This window comes from Salmo trutta, chromosome 4 (genome assembly GCF_901001165.1).
Source record: "Salmo trutta chromosome 4, fSalTru1.1, whole genome shotgun sequence".
NCBI classification, from domain to species: Eukaryota; Metazoa; Chordata; class Actinopteri; order Salmoniformes; family Salmonidae; genus Salmo; species Salmo trutta.
In genome coordinates this window covers 2,528,204-2,547,579 of record NC_042960.1, presented here as the reverse complement: position 1 = coordinate 2,547,579, position 19,376 = coordinate 2,528,204, and the positions used below count along the sequence as shown (strand labels likewise).

Genomic DNA, 19,376 nt, shown 5'->3' with positions numbered 1-19,376 from the left:
TACAGATCGACTACATACTGTAGCTAGCTACACATCCATAGGTATACAGTTATTTTTTATCATTCCATGTTTACCAAATGTGATATATTTTAATGGACAATAAAGATGTTCTATTTGATTATATTCTATTCTGTCCTATTCTATTCAAATTAGGATACTTGGTACTGCCACAAAAAAAGACTGACGTGAAGTTGTCTGCACTTTAGTGAGCACTGGAGTTTAGAGTGACTTGACCACTCAAAACCCACGCTAAAGTTTGAGGCCCTCTTGATGGTGTGACAGAGTCCTCATCAGACTGAGTTTGGTGCAAACCACAACACAAACAACCTGACAAAGATAAATGTCATTCAGTTTCCCAGATGTAACTATGCAGGTGTCATCATTACTGTATAAGATATTCATGATCATTTCCATCTCTTAGAGATATTGTGTTTTATAGTGGTGTCAAAGCAACAGCTAGTGTCAAAGTAACAGTTTAGTCAGTAGGTTATGACAGTTCATTAGATCAAGATATTTGGATTTATGTTTGTGTCAAAGCAACAGTTTAGTCAGTAGGTTGTTATGACTGTTAACTGCCACTATATGGCCTCTGTGGTCTCTGCTAGTCAACATGATGGTTGCTGAAAGCTTCTTGATAACCTATTCTATTCAAATAAGGATACTTGGTACTGCCACAAAAAAAAGACTGACGTGAAGTTGTCTACACATTAGTGAGCACTGAAGTTTAGAGTGACTTGAATTGCAAGTTGCAAAATGGTGCAAAATCAAACCGGAGAAGCAGCTTTTCTTGCATTCAGCAGAGCATAACAACATACTGACTAAACTGTTACTTTGACACTAACTGTTGCTTTGACACTACTATAAAACACAATATCTCTAAGAGATGGAAATGATCATGAATGTCTATTACAGCAATACTGACACCTGCATAGTTACATCTGGCTAACTTAATGACATTTATGTTTGTCAGGTTGTTTGTGTTGTGGTTGTGGTTTACACTAAACTCAGTGTGATGATGACTCTGTCACACCTTCAAGTGGGCTCAAACTTTAGTGTGGGTTCTCAGTGGAAAAAAACTAGAAAAAGACACCTGTTAGTGGGAAAGAGATCAACAGTAGTCAGAAGTCACCCTGATGATTGACTGATGACTGGTATCATTTCACATTTGACCAAATGTGAAATATTTTATGAAATATTAAAAAACATTTAATACCATTAACCACGTTCACTCGTGGGAATTGACATATATGGATAGGGCTAAATTGAAGTATTTCTTACAGAAGATATATGCATAACCATGGTAGCACTTATAAGGGAACAGTTGGGAGACTATGGAACAATGATTAGACTAAAGGTGAGGACACAACAGGTCACCTGACAAGACTGAATCCAAACGTTACACTGTTGATTTTATGTGCATTTTACATTGACATTTACATTACAAACCAGAACTGAACTAAAAACTATTCCCTGACAATCCAGGTGTGTGTGAATGCAACATCCAACATTTACAAGTCATTCAACGAAGCCACGAAGTACCCAAAATAAGAGCTACGACACAACATTTAAGTACCACTCCCTGCACCTTCTGACTAATGCCTTACAAATTCTGAACAAGAACAAGAAGCATTTCCAAACCTTCCGAGGAACCAGAGGCTTTCTATGGTGTCCGAAATACTACAATGTGATTTGAACAGCTCTTTAGATAAGCAAATCGTCTCTAAATACCTTGGAACTCGCTCCTGTTTTGAGATCACCACCTACCTTGGTGCCCCACTGGGGGGGTACTCTCAGCTGCCGCTTGAGAAGGAGGTGCTGATTCCCTCCTATGAAGTGTTCAATAGACAATATTTTCTATTCCATTCATATTAGGATACTTCCCAATGGTCACACACGTCAAGTCAACATCCACGCTGGTTCAACCTAATTTTATTGAAATGACGTGGAAACAACATTTATTCAACCAGTGGGTTGGTTCTTTCACAAATTTTTTACATTAAAACGTGTCACTGAGAAATCGCTGGAACTGTGACGTCATTACCACTTACTCACACAACCTGAGAGCCTGTGACCGTGTGACCATAGGATCTGGTACTTCTGTGTGGGAACAATGTTTGTGGTTGTTTGGGCTTGTATTAGTCAGATGTCTGACCAAGTATAAGTAGACCTTTGCAGAAAAGCTGCAAACACAAGTCCTGAAGCTGATCAATACAAAACAACCTCAATTGTGCTCCAGTCTGGTGAGTTGAACTATCAGATCATTATAATCTGATAAGATGTTACAACAACAGTGGTGGTATCAGATATAGTATTGTCAGTAGTAGTATTCATTATTTCTCTATAGAGTTTATATCAGTAGTACTAACTAAATGACACTAGGTTGTTATACGTAGCTAATGTTGTTATTTCTCTATAGAGTTTATATCAGTAGTACTAATTAAATACTACTAAATTTTGTAGCTAATGTAGCTATGATTTTTTTGTTTTTGCAAAACGCTATAAATCCATTGTATCCACTGTTTAGCTGCAATGGAATGTTTTTATCCTTTATATTTGACTGTAATATGTGGTTGTCTCACCTAGCTACTGTACAGTGCCTTCAGAAGATATTCACGCCCCTTTAATTTTTCCACATTTAGTTGTGTTACAAAGCGGGAATGAAATGGATTTAAATGTAATTTTTTTGTCAAAGATTTACACAAAATACTATGAGGTGTCAAAGTTGAAGAAATTATTTTATATTCGTGAAAAGTGAATGAAAAATAAAACACAAATATATCTTGATTAGATAAGTATTCAACCCCCTGAGTCAATACATGTTAGAATCAATTTTGACAGCAATTACAGCTGTGAGTCTTTCTGGGTAAGTTAAGAACTTTGCCTACCTGTGTTGTACAATATTTGCAAAAAAAATGTTTAATTCTTAAAGCTCAATCAAGTTGGTTGTTGATCATTGCTAGATAGTCATTTTCTAGTACTGCCATAGATTTTCAAGACGATTTAGTCAAAGCTGTAACTAGGTCACTCAAGAACATTCAATGTCGTCTTGTTAAACAACTCCAATGTATATTTGGCCTTGTGTTTTAGGTTATTTCCTGCTGAAAGGTGAAATTATTTCTCAGTGTCTGGTGGAAAGCAGACTGAGGAAGATTTTACTATAGGATTTTTCTTGTGCTTAGCTTTATTCCCCCCAAAAACTCCCTAGTCCTTGTCAATGACAATTATACCCATAACATGATGCAGCCATCACTATGCTTGAAAATATGACAAGTGGCACTCAGTGATTTGTTGTGTTGGATTTTCCCACTTATATAACACTTTGTATTCAGGATATAATACATTTATTTTCAATATTTTTTGCAGTTTTACTTTAGTGTCTTATTGCAAACAGGTCGCATGTTTTGCAACATTGTATTCTGTACAGGCTTCCTTCTCTATCTGTCAATTAGGTTAGTGTTGTGGAGTGAGTACAATGTTGTTGATCCATGCTCAGTTTTCTACCATCACAGACATTAAAATCTTTAACTGTTCTAAATTCACCATTGGCCTCATTGTGAAATCCCTGAGCAGTTTCCTTCCTTTCTCTATAGAGTTTACGTATATCTGTCGTCATTCTGCGGTCAATTGGAAAAAAGTAGCAAGACAATTATTGAATGAGACTTGATTGACAGTAGTTTTACTTCACAATAAAGCCTTTATTAAGTGGTGGCATTCCAAAAACTCCTATCAATGTTTAGAAGTGAATAATATCAAAGCTATTTTTATAATGAATATAATGATTGCCAGCATGTTTATGTTTACTATCAGCTCCTATATGATGCTATTGCAATTCATTTTAAACCGTGAATAATATCAAAGCTATGTTGTATCATGTTGGGTACTGTTATGCTGATTAGTATTTGTCTCCTGTACATATTGTTTTACTACAGGTGTTGAAGTCATGAGGAGAGAAATCATCCTGACCTTTGCTGTGCTGTGTGTCTTCCATGATTGGACTCTGGGTGTGGACTCCAAGATGGTAAGATGTGGACTCCAAGATGGTACTTCGAGCATATAGTCATGCTACTTTTAATCTGAGAACAAGATTGTTACAGTAAAAAAATATATAATAGTAATATATATAAAACTGTTCCTCTGTATTCTCCTCTGTATTCTCTGAAGGTTCATCTCCATCAGCCTGGTCTCAACTCCAGCATACCCTTAGACATGGTCCCTACCTCTGTTGACGACATGTATAACGGCTGCACTGAACAAATGTACAACAAGGTGGAGAAGGAATATCTTGAACATGAAAACAAAGAGCCCTTCAAAAATGCCTGGATGTGGGCAGAAAGTTGTGCAAATACCAAGTCCAAGTACAATTCTAAAGACAAACTTTCACATAATCATATTAAGGCTATCTGTGCTTACACAGCAGGTCATCCTGCACTACACTCAGTGTTCAACAAAGCAGTCCGGACCAGTGGAACAGAGTATACAACCTCCTTCCAGTTCCACTCCCTGCATTTCCTCCTGACTGACGCCATTCACCTCCTGAAAAAAAAACAACAACCTTGTCACACCACATACAGAAGAACCAAAATGATGTTTGTGGGTAAAGTTGACCAAAAAATTCGATTTGGCTACTTTACCTCCAGCTCTCTTAACAAGGACAATTCTGAATTTGGAGAGAAGTCCTGCTTTGAAATAAAGACGTGTTTTGGCGCTTACCTGAAGTCTTTCCACAAAATGGGGACAAAAGAAGATGAGGTGTTGATTCCACCCTATGAAGAGTTCAAAGTTACTGCCGTGCTCAAGAAAGAAGATGATCCAACACTTTGGTGTGATGTTGTGAACAAACTACAGAGCACCAAAATAGCCAAGAGTAACCTGAATTGCAAAATGTTTAAGAAGCCAATTATTAATTAAGAAAACTCACATTGAGTCATTGTCCCTAAAGAGGTTGTAATTCAACCAGCTTGGCTTCTTAATCTTATGCTTCTTACAAAAATAAATACGATAAAATGTTAAGTGACTATAGTTTCTATTGTAATAAGTTAATTGGTTTATTTGTGGATGTTACATACAAACCTCATCCTGACTACATGAAATAGTGATTATTAAGATGTGTGTATTAGCCTGTGTATCAGACTCCATAAGAGACTTTAAAGCTCTTGAATGTTTTCTGCAGCTTGTTTCAACATGAATAAAGAAAATCATTGAGCATGAATACTGTATTCGTCATGTATTTTTTGTTTGAACTATTAACATACTACGTTTAGACAAAGTGAAGTTATAAAATGGGCCATGGATTAATCTATAATATTACATGACAAGTTTAATTGTTCAATAAAGTTATGCTTAATTACTTCCTCCGAGGTGGCACATAGAGCCACAAAGAAAGTGATACCCGAAACTACCAATTTCCCTGAAACATTCAAAATCATGTAAAAACATTACAACATTTACTACTTTCACACAAAGACAACATAAGGCATCATGGAATTATACAATTAATGTTCTGGAATGTTCTTCCATAGAATACTTCTAGCAGTCCAACATGGCTTCTGACCAATCATATGGCCAAATAAGGATTGACTGGCTGGCTCCACAGTACTGTTACAGAGCAAAGTTGACGTCTTGTCTTAATGGCCGACAGGCGTCACTCATCACCAGCTGATTCTCATAGTAGGTGGGGCCCCACCCCTGCTGTCCCTGATTGGCTCCCCTCCTATTTCTGTCCTCCAATGGGGTGCAAATACACACTTGATTCTCTGCCGGTTGGTTAAGAAATCAATATGCAGCACAGATAAACACACACACACTCAGTCAAGTGAAGACGTCTCCCTCCCTTCCTCCCCCTCTCCCCCTCTCCCTCTCTCTCTCTCTCTCTCTCTCTCTCTCTCTCTCTCTCTCTCTCTCTCTCTCTCCCTCTCTCTGTATCTTCCTCCTTCTCCCTCCCTCCCTCCTTCCCTCCATCCCCCCTCTCTCTCTCCCATCTCTCTGTCCCTCCCTCCCTCAGGTTGGAGGTGTGCAAGGCCAGGATGGGGCCTCTGGCTCCCAGGTAGAGTGTGTCAGAGCTGGGGTCCAGCAGGAGGACGCTGGGGTTGGACACCCCCAGAACTGTGCCTGATGAATAAATGAACTAAGCTGATGCTGTGTTGTTTGTTTATTAATTTGGGTCTAAAAACAAGACATAACCAATGAGTTTTCAAATAGAATAATGGACATTTTACAGTATATCTGTCATTTCTCAGCATACCATAGATTAAAGCAGCCTTTTTCAAACCTCTACTCTGGAGTCCCAGACATTAAATGTTGTAGCCCTGATCTAGCATGCCTGATTCGAATAGTTAAAGGCTTCATGATTAGTTGACAAGTTGAATCAGGTGTGCTACTTAGTTCTGGAATAGTTCAAATACATGGAACGGCTGGGGGTCCCTGAGAAGAGGTTTGAAAAAGGTTTAAACAATAAACTCAATACCAGTATTTTCACTGACAAGACACCTTCTCACACAGCCAATATATCGCTTTGTTGGAGAGAGAGAGAAAAAACATCTTGGTCCTCTTCTCCCTCTCCATCCCCATCGTTGGGCTCACCTTTCCTCCAAAGGCTGGAGAAAACCCATAAAGATAGGGCTGGATTCAACCACTGCTGGCTGGTGGCACCATAATTGGGGAGGAAGGGCTCATGGTAATGGCTGGAATAGAATGGTATCAAACACATGGTTTCCATGGTTTCCATGTGTTTGATACTACTCCATTCACTCCATTCCAGCCATTATTATGAGCCATCCTCCCCTCACCTGCCTCCCCTGGCAACCAAACCACTTCAACACTTATGCATTCTCTTGTTTAGCGATATTGAGTCTTTACACTTTGACTGTCCGCATGGTCAGTAGTATCTAGTCTATTGATGCAAGGAGCATCAATCTAAGTAAAATAACGAAGAAATGCCATTCAAAATCTGTCAGTTTAAGCTAGAGATATCTGTTTTTTACATGGGCTGCTTCTCAATCTACCGTATCTGCCTATAGTGGCCTTCCACATCTACGGTGGAAGGTGTCCGAGTTACAACTGCGTTTGTCAGACCATGAAACATCCCGAAAAACTGTCTTCTCATGAAAACATCTGTAGCGTCCGAACGGGTTGGCCTACTAAATAATATGAATAGATGAGACTCTCACAAACACTATGGTGTTCTCCGTTTTGCTCTACAACCCACACAAGTATCATGGAACTATTTTGAAGGTAACTGGTACCGGTAGAAAATGAATGGAAGTATGGAAGTAGTTTTGCACCTACCCCCAAAAAAGGGCAAACGGCTTAGACTCTCAATCCACCACTTACGCCTATGTTGCCTTTTAGCATCTGTAGTGGAAAGTGCTGTTTGTCAGACAGAAGACAAAATCGGTCTTCTCATAAAAACATCTGCAGCATCTGAATGGTTCAGCCTACTAACTAATATGACCACTCTGGAAACTTGGGACCCTCACAAACATGAGAGTCATGGGACCCATACAAATAAATGGAAGTAGGGGTTCAATATGTGTAAACAATATACAGTCGTGGCCAAAAGTTTTGAGAATGACACAAAGTCTGCTGCCTCAGTTTGTATGATGGCAATTTGCATATACTCCAGGATGTTATGAAGAGTGATCAGATGAATTGCAATTAATTGCAAAGTCCCTCTTTGCCCTGCAAATGAATGAACTGAATACCAAAAAAACATTTCCACTGCATTTCAGCCCTGCCACAAAAGGACCAGCTGACGTCATGTCAGTGATTCTCTCGTTAACACAGGTGTGAGTGTTGACAAGGACAAGGCTGGAGATCACTCTGTCATGATGATTGAGTTCGAATAACAGACTGGAAGCTTCAAAAGGAGGGTGGTGCTTGGAATCATTGTTCTTCCTCTGTCAACCATGGTTTCCTGCAAGGAAACATGTGCCGTCATCATTGCTTTGCACAAAAAGGGCTTCACAGGCAAGGATATTGCTGCCAGTAAGATTGCACCTAAATCAACCATTCATCGGATCATCAAGAACTTCAAGGAGAGCGGTTCAAATGTTGTGAAGAAGGCTTCAGGGCTCTCTGCAGATGAGTTGGTCTTATAGGCTAAGAAGCTCTTAGAGACCCCATCATCTGTCACAACAAAAGAAAAGTATAGCTAATGGAGATAATCACAGACCTGCTGGTGATTTGTAGAAATGATAACTTAAGACTTACAGTGGACAGACAGGCCGATTATCCCGGCCAGTAGAACACACAGCAGCCCCAGATGCACTGCAGCAACTAGGAAGGGTCTCTTTCCTGTGCTATCATGATCTGTGGACGCATGAAAAGATGTGTAAAGTATATTTGTGTGTGTCTGCGTACGTGTGTCTGTGTGTGTACCTTACCTGAGTGTTCAGGTTGTGGTGTGGTCACTTGGGTCACTGCATCCTCAGTCTTGTTTCTCCAGTCATTTTCATGGATAGGCTCTTCATTTTCATAGATGTCGGCTCCATTGTGAAACTGGTCCCCTAAAACACATTGTATTCCTCTAACATCTTTATTGATAGAAACAGTGGCCCCAGACATCTCCATAGTCTACCACTATCTCTCGATGAGAGCTGTCCATTGTGTCCAGTCTGGGACTTGCTATTTGTGATGATGGACAGGACACTATCATACCAGGAAGATATAGATAATAGAGGGGAAGTGGAGAACAAAGACAAGCTGTTAACATAAATTACATGTCATACATAACAGCTCCAAGTTTCCCAAACCTCTTTCACCTTTCTGCAGATTTACTTTTGACATTTTAGTCATTTATCCAGATCAACTATGAGTTAATGCAATCATCTTAAAATAGCGAAGTGAGACAACCACATATCACAGTCGTAGTAAGTATATTTTTCCTCAATAAAGAAAGTTAGTGCAAAGTCAGGGGAGGGGGGATGTAAGACTGAGATGTCTTGTTTTACATTCTACTGCAGTGGGCTAAATCAGGGTCACAGTGTTTCTTGGTAGTCTTAAAGAAATCTAATTTGAAACAAAAGTATACACCTCATACACATGGTTATGGGCTTACAAAAAATAAGACACCTGTACCATGTCAAATATAGAGTTGAAATGTATTCCATTTTCAGTTTGCATCCCAATATTACACTTTAAATACATCACGGAAGACTGAAATACAACAAAACCGTTTGACATAGAAACACCAGATTTTCGGCCAGGTTTTAAGAAATAATGTTTATTCATTATGAAATTATGAAAAATATCTTTAACATTCCACCCATGAAGCCACTAAATAATTTGACTGCAGGTAAGGGCTATAATACTCTTTGATGAGATAGGGTTTCATATGTTTTCGGAAGACGGGTAGGGACTCGACTGTCCTAGCATCAGGTTCCACCATTGGGGTGTCAGTACAGAGAAGAGCTTTGACAGCACTGAGCAGGAGCTGATCTCCTGTAGGAGTGGGAGGGCCAAGAGACCAGAGGTGGCAGAACAGATTGCTCGGGTTGGGGTGTAGGGTTTGAGCATAACCTGAAGGTAGACAGGGGCAGTTCCTCTTGCTACTCCGTAGGTAAGCACCATGGTCTTGTAGTGGATGTGATCTTCAACTGGAAGCCAGTGGAGTGTGCGGAGGAGCGGGGTGACATGGGAGAACTTAGGAAGGTTGAACACCAGGTGAGCTGCGGCATTCTGGAGATGTTGCAGGGGTTTGATGGCACAAGTAGCGGGAGCCCAACCAACAAAAGAGTTGCAGTAGTCCAGACAGGATATGATAATCACCTGGATTAGGACCTGCATCGCTTCCTGTGTGATGAAAGGTCGTATTCTATGGCTGTTGTAGTACATGAACCTGCAGGAGCGAGTCACTGCTTTGATGTTTGCAGAGAACGACAGAATGTTGTCCAGGGTCACGCCAATGTTCTTTACATGCTGGGAGGGGGACACTGTGGAGTTGTCAACCGTGATGGACAGGTCTTGGAGAGGGCAGGCCTTCCCTAGGAGGAAGAGCAGCTCTGTCTTGTCGAGGTTAAGCTTGAGGTAGTGGGCCGACATCCAAGCTGAGATATCTGCCAGGCACATAGAGATGCATGTTGCCACCTGGGTGTCAGAAGGGGGGAATGAGAAAAGTGAGAACCACACCAGGCCAAAAACCAAAGAAATACAAAACATAGACAGGTGAACATAGAATGCCCACCCCAACTCACGCCCTGACCAAACCAAAATAGAGACATAAAAAGGATCTCTAAGGTCAGGGCGTGACAGGTAGATGTGCTGTCTTCACCATAAAAGTTGATACTATTTCAACCACATACAATTTGCATCGAAGCCGAACTGAAATATTATCAGAAACACGTTGGGCCGTTTTCACAGCTCTCTTTTTCACCACAACCGGTCAAACTGATGTCATTTTGGTAGTTTGCACAGAAAATATTTCCCTTTTTCTTTTTTCTTTTTTGTATTTTCTCCATAGTCCCTAAAAGTCTTTGCTCTGTGGAAGATGACAGAGAAAACATTCACCGATGTCAACTAGATTGAAGCATTCATTCGAGCGATCTATTACGTTATTTTGTCAAGCAAGGGTTTGTTTCAGTATGATATGTTGGATAAAGGGATAAAGACAGACACCAATGTCAAGTTCAATAGCCTTGTTCATGCATTGTACAAATCCCTACACGCGGAGTCCGGGGAATAGTCCGGCTAGTCGATTACCTATCAACTAGACTCCGTAACATCATCCTTTTAAATAGAAAGTGCAAACATAACGGCATAACATGAAGTTCTTAACAGTCAAGTCATAACAATTGAAAAAGCATGACATTTTCTTTTTACTTCAGTTGTCATCTTCCTCTGTTTATAAAAAAAGAGGACAAGTTAACGCAGTCTCTTGCTTACAGAGTAAGCCTGTCCGGGTGGCTTGCACAGCCGACCACCCGTGAGTAAGTATTGGCTCTGACAGGGGTAGGAATAAGGCCACGATCTGGAGAGCTTGGTGGGGTAGAAGCCTCACCTTCAGTTATCTCATGTCTCAATTCTGCGCCCCTTACCCTTAGGCCTGGACTGTGATCCAGCTCATCTAGGTGAGTGTATGGTGGATCCACCCGATTGAGACGATAGAGGGAGCCACCGACATCCACCAGGTATGAACGTGGTGCAACTCTCTGTAGGCACGTGCCCAGCCTCCAAAGTCCTGTGTGGTCTCCCGGCAGCGGTTTCATCCTTATCGTTTCACCCACCTCCAGCTCTGGTAGGTCTCGAGCAGTCCGGTCGTAGAAGCACTTAGCGAGCTGCTTTCTGTGATGCAGTTTGTCCGTGACGCCAACCATGACGCAGGACTCAAGTAGCTTGTTAGATACAGGGATGGTAGTCTTCAGACGTCTGGACAGAAGGCGTTGTGCTGGGCTGCTGTCCATGTTTTCGGTGGGTGTGTTCCTCCACTGTAAGATCGCTTTCCATGGGCCGTTGCTGTCACGCAAGGCCCTGCTTAACAGTTTTTTTGCAATCTTGACAGCTGACTCTGCCTTTCCATTTGCATTTTGGGTGTCTTGGAGAGGAGGTCACGTGGTCAAACTCCCATTCTGAGGCGAAACGCTTGAACTGTGCAGTGAATTGTGGGCCATTGTCCATGATTACTGTTATAGTGTGGACACTATATAAATAATTACATGGTTATTATTGGCATTAACCTTGACCTTTCCCCTTTGATGATGTCATCACCAAGAGTGAGTTCTGTGCAATGTGATTCTACCACCGGCTGAGTGGGCTATATAGTTCTGTTACATTTGTACCGTTTGTACCTGGCAATACACCTTTAGGTTTGGGTTGAAAGTAAAGGAAAGTAATATCGAAATGCGTGTGGGCATTCCTTGTCAAGTTACTACACCTTTTTGGCGACGAGGATAAAACTTTATCAACTTGTACAGGGCGAGTTAGCTAGCTAGCTTAATGAGCGACGGAGAGCAGGTGCCACTGGACGGAAACGCCGACGGGGACAATCAGCAGCAAGTGCAAATCGCTAACGAGGATCAAGGACAGGTTGGCGTTATAATGGCAATGTTTGGGACTATCACTGAGTTTGTGGAAGAGAACGAAGACTGGACGGAATATGTGGAAAGGTTGGGACACTTTTTCTTGGCAAATGGAATCATAGATGAGGCTAAACAGCGCTCTATTCTCTTGAGTGTGTGTGGGGCTAAAACCTACAAGCTAATGAGGAATTTGGCTACACCACGGAGACCGGGAGAAATTCCTTTTGGGGATCTAGTTGCTCTCGTTCAGACTCACCACAATCCAAAGCCTTCAGTGATTGTCCAGAGGTTCAAGTTTAACTGCCATTTTCGGAAAACAGGTCAGTCTGTTGCTAACTTTGTTGCTGAATTACGGGAACTCTCTGAACATTGTGAGTTTGGGGCTATGTTAGAGGACATGCTCCGTGACAGATTAGTCTGTGGCATTAATGAGGACAGCATACAGCGCCGGTTGCTTGGGGAAGCCACACTGACTTTCAAGAGGGCATTGGAACTATCTCAAGGGATGGAGATGGCCGCTAGTAATGTGAAAAATATTCAAAAGGCCAATAGTGAAAGTTGTGCAGTGCATCAGGTGACAAAAGAGGCGGCAGGAAAAAGGGGAAAAGCAGTGGAATGTTTCAGATGTGGAGGGACACATTATGGTAACAACTGTAAGTTCATGGAGACTGTCTGTCACAATTGCAACAAAAAGGGACATTTAGCAAAAAAATGCAGGGGTCCTAGGAGCAAGCCAGAGGGTGGGCGGACTGGGCTGGGCAAGTTCACAGCACCAAAGCCTCAGTCAGCAGCGCACCACCTAGAGAGCACAGAGGAGGAGGACGAGCATTGTTCCTACAACATGTTTAATGTGAGGGAGCCGCGCGCAGAGCCTATTTATGCTACAGTGGAGGTAGATGGAAAGCAGATGAGAATGGAGGTTGACACGGGGGCCTCTGCCTCTGTCATAAGTGAGGAGACCTACAAACAAAAATGGGGCTCAAGACAGGTTTCTGCCCTCACACCGGCAGGGATCAGACTGCGTACGTACACCGGGGAGACCATACCATTGCTTGGGGCTCTAGAAGTGAACATTGCATACAACAGCCAGGAAGCGAGAGCACGGCTCCTGGTGGTGAAAGGGAATGGGCCTAGTTTACTAGGGCGTGACTGGCTAAACAAAATACAACTGAGCTGGGGTGAGATAAAACACACCCGAGTGACTGAGGATGTCATTCAAAAATACCCAGAGATTTTCAAAGAGGAACTGGGCACACTGCAGGGCACTACAGTTAAGCTGTTCGTGGATCCTCAGGCCGAGCCTCGCTTTTTCAAGCCCAGGACAGTGCCTTACGCCATGAAAAAGAAAGTGGAAGATGAGTTGGAGCGGCTGCAGGAAGCAAACGTCATTACTCCCGTTCAGTTCTCCCGCTGGGCAGCTCCTATCGTTCCCGTTCTGAAAAGTGACGGCACGGTGCGTATATGTGGGGACTACAAACTCACCATCAACAGGGCCTCTAAGCTAGACGCTTACCCGCTGCCACGGGTGGAGGACTTGTTCGCGACACTGGCAGGAGGCAAGACGTTCTCAAAGCTTGACATGAGTCACGCCTACCAACAGCTCCTCCTGGACGAGGACTCAAAAGAGTATGTCACAGTCAACACGCACAAAGGCTTGTTCAGGTACAACCGCTTGGTTTTCGGAGTGGCGTCCAGCCCAGCCATTTTCCAGAGGACAATGGACAATCTGCTGCAGGGGATCCCTCATGTAGCAGTGTACCTGGATGACATCCTGGTTACAGGGGAGACGGAGGAGGAGCACCTCCACCATCTGGACCAGGTGTTAAAGAGATTCTCTGAGGCAGGGCTGCGCCTGAAGCGTAGCAAGTGCACATTCCAAGCACAGAGTGTGACATACCTAGGTCACAAGATCACAGCGCAGGGTCTGTGTCCTGTGGAGGACAAAGTCAGGGCAATCAAGGATGCTCCAAACCCCAAGAATGGGTCAGAGCTCAGGTCGTTCCTGGGCATGGTGAACTACTATGGGAAGTTCCTCCCTGAGCTGTCAACAGTGTTGGCTCCACTTTATCAGTTGCTCCACAAAGACTGTAAATGGAAGTGGGGGCCAGCACAAGAGAAAGCTTTCAAGGAAGTGAAAGCACTACTACAATCAGCACAACTTCTGGTTCATTTTGACCAAGACAAAGAGATCATCCTGTCATGTGACGCCTCACCCTATGGCGTCGGGGCAGTACTCTCTCATCAGATGGAGGACGGGTCAGAGAGACCCATTGGATTTGCATCACGTACGCTGACGAGTGCTGAGAAGGGTTATTCACAGTTAGACAAGGAAGGTCTGGCCATAGTCTTTGCTGTGAAACGCTTCCATCAGTACCTCTACGGTAGTCATTTCACCATATGCACTGACCACAAACCACTGATGAGCCTTTTTAGTGAATCAAGATGCATTCCGCCCATGGCTTCAGCAAGGTTACAGCGTTGGGCCCTGACACTGTCGGCTTACCAGTATACGATAGTGTATAGAGCGGGGAAGGACAATGCAAATGCAGACGCGCTCAGCCGTCTCCCGCTACCAGAGATGCCTGCCACAACTGTGGTGCCTCCCGAGACAATTTTCCTAATGGAGAGATTGTCAAACTCACCTGTGAATGCCAATCAGATCAAACAGTGGACAGACCGGGATCCTATCCTGTCCCAAGTGAAAAGATTCCTGATGCAGGGTTGGCCTCCTGTCATAGAGGATGATGGACTAGGACCTTACGCAAAGCGCAAAACGGAGCTGAGTGTGCAGGATGGCTGCATACTCTGGGGGTCCAGAGTGGTTGTTCCACCCCCTGGCCGTGCACAAGTCATGGATGAGGTCCATGAGGCTCACCCGGGTGCCTCCCGGATGAAAAGCTTAGCCAGATCTTACATCTGGTGGCCTAACATGGATCAGGAGGTAGAAGACAAAGTTAAATCATGTTCTGAGTGCCAGATCAACCAGAAGATGGCGCCGCCCGCGCCACTACATCTGTGGGAGTGGCCTGACCACCCATGGTCTAGGCTGCATATAGATTTTGCAGGCCCTTTCATGGGTCACATGTTCCTTGTCATGGTGGACGCACACTCCAAGTGGCTGGAGGCACACATCATGAGCAACATCACAGCGACCACAACCATCGAAAAGCTTCGGCAGGTGTTTTCAACCCATGGTCTGCCGGACTCTCTGGTGTCCGACAACGCAACAACGTTTACCTGTGATTTGTTCCAAGAATTCATGCGGAGAAACGGGATCCGCCATGTCCGCAGCGCCCCGTTTCACCCGGCCTCAAACGGCTTAGCGGAGCGGGCTGTGCAGACACTGAAAGAGGGGCTCAAAAGGATGACTGGGGGAACCATCACTACTAAGCTCTCTCGGTTCTTGTTCCAGTACCGCATCACGCCACAAACAACAACAGGACAGGCTCCAGCGGTGATGTTAATGGGCAGAAGGCCAAAAGCTCACCTGGATCTACTGCGTCCGAACATCAGAGCACGAGTGGAACGGAAGCAGGGGAAACAAAAAGAGAGACATGACCACCACGCAAGGGAGAGACAGTTAAAACCCAATGACACTGTCTACATCCGCAACTTCACAAGCAGCCAACGCTGGTTGCCAGGTATCATTCTGAGTCAGAGTGGTCCCGTCTCCTTTGTGGTCAAACTGACTGATGGTCGAGTCATGCGCAGACACCAGGACCATCTCCGCCTGCGCTATGACAAAGACAAGACCATGTTTTCAGACGGAACAGCTGTGGGTGGTAGTATACAAGTTGAAATCCCACAGGAAACAGCATCTGAGGAACAGGGGCATTCAGTGGTTCCAGCAGAGGGTGATGGACATTCTCTCACAAACACCCAACCCGCTCCTGTGCCCTCAGATCCAGCTCCACTGGGACATGCCTTACCTGTGTCTCGTAGCACACCAGGAGTACTGCGCAGATCACAGCGTAGTCACAAGCCTCCTGAAAAACTAACTCTGTAGTTGAGACTGAGAGACTCGTGGTGTTAGTGTTTGTTTGGAGCAGCAGACCTAGTTGAAAAGAAATAAGGACTGTCATTTTATTGTTGTTGTTTTGGTTACATTTACCGTAACACCAGCAGAAGTTCTACAGTGTGGTGTAGTAAAGAGAAGAAAACACTAATGTGGTTTACTTGTTAACCTTATGTTTTCCTTACAGGGGGGGGATTTAAATTGAGGGGGGAGAAGTGTTATAGTGTGGACACTATATAAATAATTACATGGTTATTATTGGCATTAACCTTGACCTTTCCCCTTTGATGATGTCATCACCAAGAGTGAGTTCTGTGCAATGTGATTCTACCACCGGCTGAGTGGGCTATATAGTTCTGTTACATTTGTACCGTTTGTACCTGGCAATACACCTTTAGGTTTGGGTTGAAAGTAAAGGAAAGTAATAACGAAATGTGTGTGGGCATTCCTTGTCAAGTTACTACAATTACCTTTTCAGGCTGACCTTGCCTTGCAAACTGCGCCTTGCAGCGCTTTATGATCATCTCTGCAGACAAGTCAGGGAGCAGTTCAATTTCCCAAAAGTCAGAGTAGTGATCAACAATGAGAAGATAGTCCTTTTGTCTGTGGCTGAATAAGTCCATGCTGACGATTTGCCAGACCCTTCTGGGCAGTTCGTGTGACATCATGGTTTCCTTTTGCTGTTCATGAGCGTACTCGTTGCACGTGGTACAGCTGCTGACAAAGTCTTTAATTTCTGCTTGCATGTTTGGCCAGTATAATGTTTCACGAGCCTGGCGGTAGCATGCGTCACCTCCAACGTGACTGGTGTGTATGCGGGTAAGCATCTCTGGATGTTGTGATTTGGGAATAATGATCTTCTGACCTCTGAACAAGACGCCATTTTGCACGTTGATCTCATCTCGAAAGGTCCAGTATTCTCTCACTGTGAAAGGCGTCTCCTCTTTCAGGTATGGCCAACATGCGAGAGCCATGGACTTCAGTGACTGTAGGTGTTCATCCTTGTCAGTGTGTTGCCTGATCTGGGCTAGGCGGTGATCTGTGACGTTTAAGTAGTCTGCCTGATTGATCTGTTGAACATCTTGTTGTTCCTGCTGTAGTGAACAGATGGCATGCCGCTGATAGGCAGTGCCTCTGCCTGTACATTGTGCTGTTGCCCTGCTCAGTGTGTTGCTGATGTACATCTCTGGTCCTGGCTTGTAAATGACCTTCAGGCTGTAGTTGTGCAGAGTCAAGAGCATGCTTTGAAGCCTCTTGGGCGCGTTAAGGAGAGACATGGTCTACACATACTGAGACAGGGGGGCGCTGTTTCACCCGCTCGGATGCTTTATCTGATATTGATGCGTCTTTCTGTCAGCGAGGGTCTCTGTCAAATAAATGATCAATATGTCAATATTTTATTTGGAGGGGCAAGGAGGTATGGTAGGGTGGGCCAGACCCCCTAAGGCCCATAACTCCGGCCCTGTGTAAAGTACTTTAATTGTGTAAAGACCTTCTTTCAGTATCTTTAGTAGAAGATCAACAAGTCGGAAAGCCTGAACGGTAATTCACTGAGGCCAACCACACATGTTAAGAATATATATATTTTTAAATCAAAGTTTATTTTATTTTCTATTTTGTAAAAACATACAAATACAAATGCATTTTGTCAAGGCACATAGAACATTTTACAAATCCTTTTCAAGATATTAATCAAAAGAGGGATATTTCAAACATGGATTCCTCATCAAAACAGAGCCCCCCTCCAACAGAGAAAAACGACAATATAATCATAAAACTCTTCACTCTATGAATCCTAGCAGTTAAGAGCGTTGGCCCAGTAACCGAAAGGTTGCTGGTTTGATTCCTCAGACCGACTAGATAAAAAATCTGTTGATGTGCCCTGGAGCAAGGCACTTAACCCTAATGGCTCCTGTAGATCACTCTGGATAAAAGCGTCTGCTAAATGACTAAAATGTCAATTTGGCTGATGAGAAGTAAGAAAATAAACCCACAGTTCTCCACTCCACCACCATTACGCTCTCCGCTCCCAGTACCTGCAGTAGAACCTACACAGAGTTATACTGGTCACCCTCTCAGAACCTAGAGTATGAACAACACAGAAAATCAGTCCTACTCCTTACACTGTGATAAGTGTTATTAGAGCAGTAATCGTTTACCTCGGGGTGGTCAGTGGGGTGTCGTCCACCCATTTCCAGGTTCCCGGAGTAACATTGGTGGAGTGGAGAACTGTGGGTTCTGGTGGGATGTTGCATCTCAGGTCAATTCATTGGATCTGTGAGAAATAGGCTTCTCTGGCTATGTTTACACAGGCAGCCCAATTCTGATCTTTTGCCCAATAAGTGGCAAAATATCTGATCTAATTGGTCAAATACCAATTAGTGGAAAATAATCAGAAGTGGGATACCTGTGTAAACGCAGCCTGGTACTTTCTCTGCACTGCTGTTTAAGGAACTATATATACAGGAGGAAATCTAAGGTGGTATTACATAGAAAAATATTTTTATTCAGGTCCATCCATTTGGACCTGATCCATATCATACGAAATGGATACCACATTTTGGGGACCTGTTTTGGCTAGTGAGCGCTACCTTCAAAGCTACTGGCTGAAATTATACAAAACCTTTATAATGCATATTTAATACAATGTATGTGGCAGTTAGCCTAGCGAATATGTGTGTTGGGCCAGTAACCGAAAGGTTGTTGGTTTAAATCCCTGAGCCGACTAGCTGAAAAATCTATTGGTGTGCCCTTGAGCAAGGCACTTATCCCTAATTGCTCCTGTAAGTCGTTCTGGATAAGAGCATCTACTAAAATGTATTCTCTCTCTTTTACCTGTTCCTCTCTGCTGTTTATGATCTTACTCTGTGGTCAGTCTTGGTCGACCAGTTGGGATTGGAGGACCTACATTGTGGTCAGTGTTATCAGAGCAGTAGTGTATTACCTTGGGGTGGTCAGTGGGATACCGTCCACCCATCTCCAGGTCCCCTCAGCAACAAAGTCAGTCAGACCAATCCAGACTCTCTTGTAGAGGTTGAAGATCATTTTCTGTTTTTGAAAAAGATAAACATATATACATATTCTGTTTGATTATATCTAACCCCTGCACACCCATATAATCTCTCTCTATCTCTCTCTCTCTCTGGCTCTCTCTCTCTCATCTATTCCTTATCACTGTTTATGATCACCAGGTCTGCTCCTCTCTACAGACAGTCCTCTTTGCTCTCCTTCCAGGTTTTCTTCTCAGTAGACAGGAAGTACCAACTGGATTCAAACTTGTGACAGGTTTCAGGACAGGGTTGTTGTGAAAGATGAAAACATGAATTGACGTCCAACTTCTTACACCGTAC

The 19,376-nt window shown here is 43.4% G+C and overlaps 2 protein-coding genes and 1 pseudogene across 2 annotated transcripts; 2 read left to right on the top strand and 1 right to left on the bottom strand.

The window, feature by feature from the left end:
* The first annotated feature begins 1,771 nt into the window (after positions 1-1,771).
* LOC115190886 (erythroblast NAD(P)(+)--arginine ADP-ribosyltransferase-like) lies at positions 1,772-5,209 on the top strand. The gene is made up of 3 exons (XM_029748917.1): positions 1,772-2,240; positions 3,930-4,018; positions 4,162-5,209. Exons 2-3 carry the CDS (start codon positions 3,941-3,943, stop codon positions 4,906-4,908), a joined length of 825 nt encoding a protein of 274 aa, XP_029604777.1. The 5' UTR covers positions 1,772-2,240; positions 3,930-3,940; the 3' UTR covers positions 4,909-5,209.
* Positions 5,210-9,250: 4,041 nt separating this feature from the next.
* On the bottom strand, positions 9,251-11,396 carry LOC115191576 (uncharacterized; annotated as a pseudogene).
* A 450-nt stretch (positions 11,397-11,846) lies between these two features.
* On the top strand, positions 11,847-15,744 carry LOC115190871 (uncharacterized protein K02A2.6-like; the record flags this gene model as incomplete). The annotated part of the gene is made up of 1 exon (XM_029748911.1): positions 11,847-15,744. A coding segment is annotated over exon 1 (3,816 nt), but the record flags the coding sequence as incomplete, so codon positions are not given.
* Between the last annotated feature and the right edge of the window lie 3,632 nt (positions 15,745-19,376).

Bases quoted from the DNA above. Each gene is read 5' to 3' on its own strand.
- LOC115190886 (XM_029748917.1), top strand. From the start codon at position 3,941: ATGAGGAGAGAAATCATCCTGACCTTTGCTGTGCTGTGTGTCTTCCAT. The intron at 4,019-4,161 runs GTAAGATGTGGA...TATTCTCTGAAG, and splicing joins TGGGTGTGGACTCCAAGATG to GTTCATCTCCATCAGCCTGG.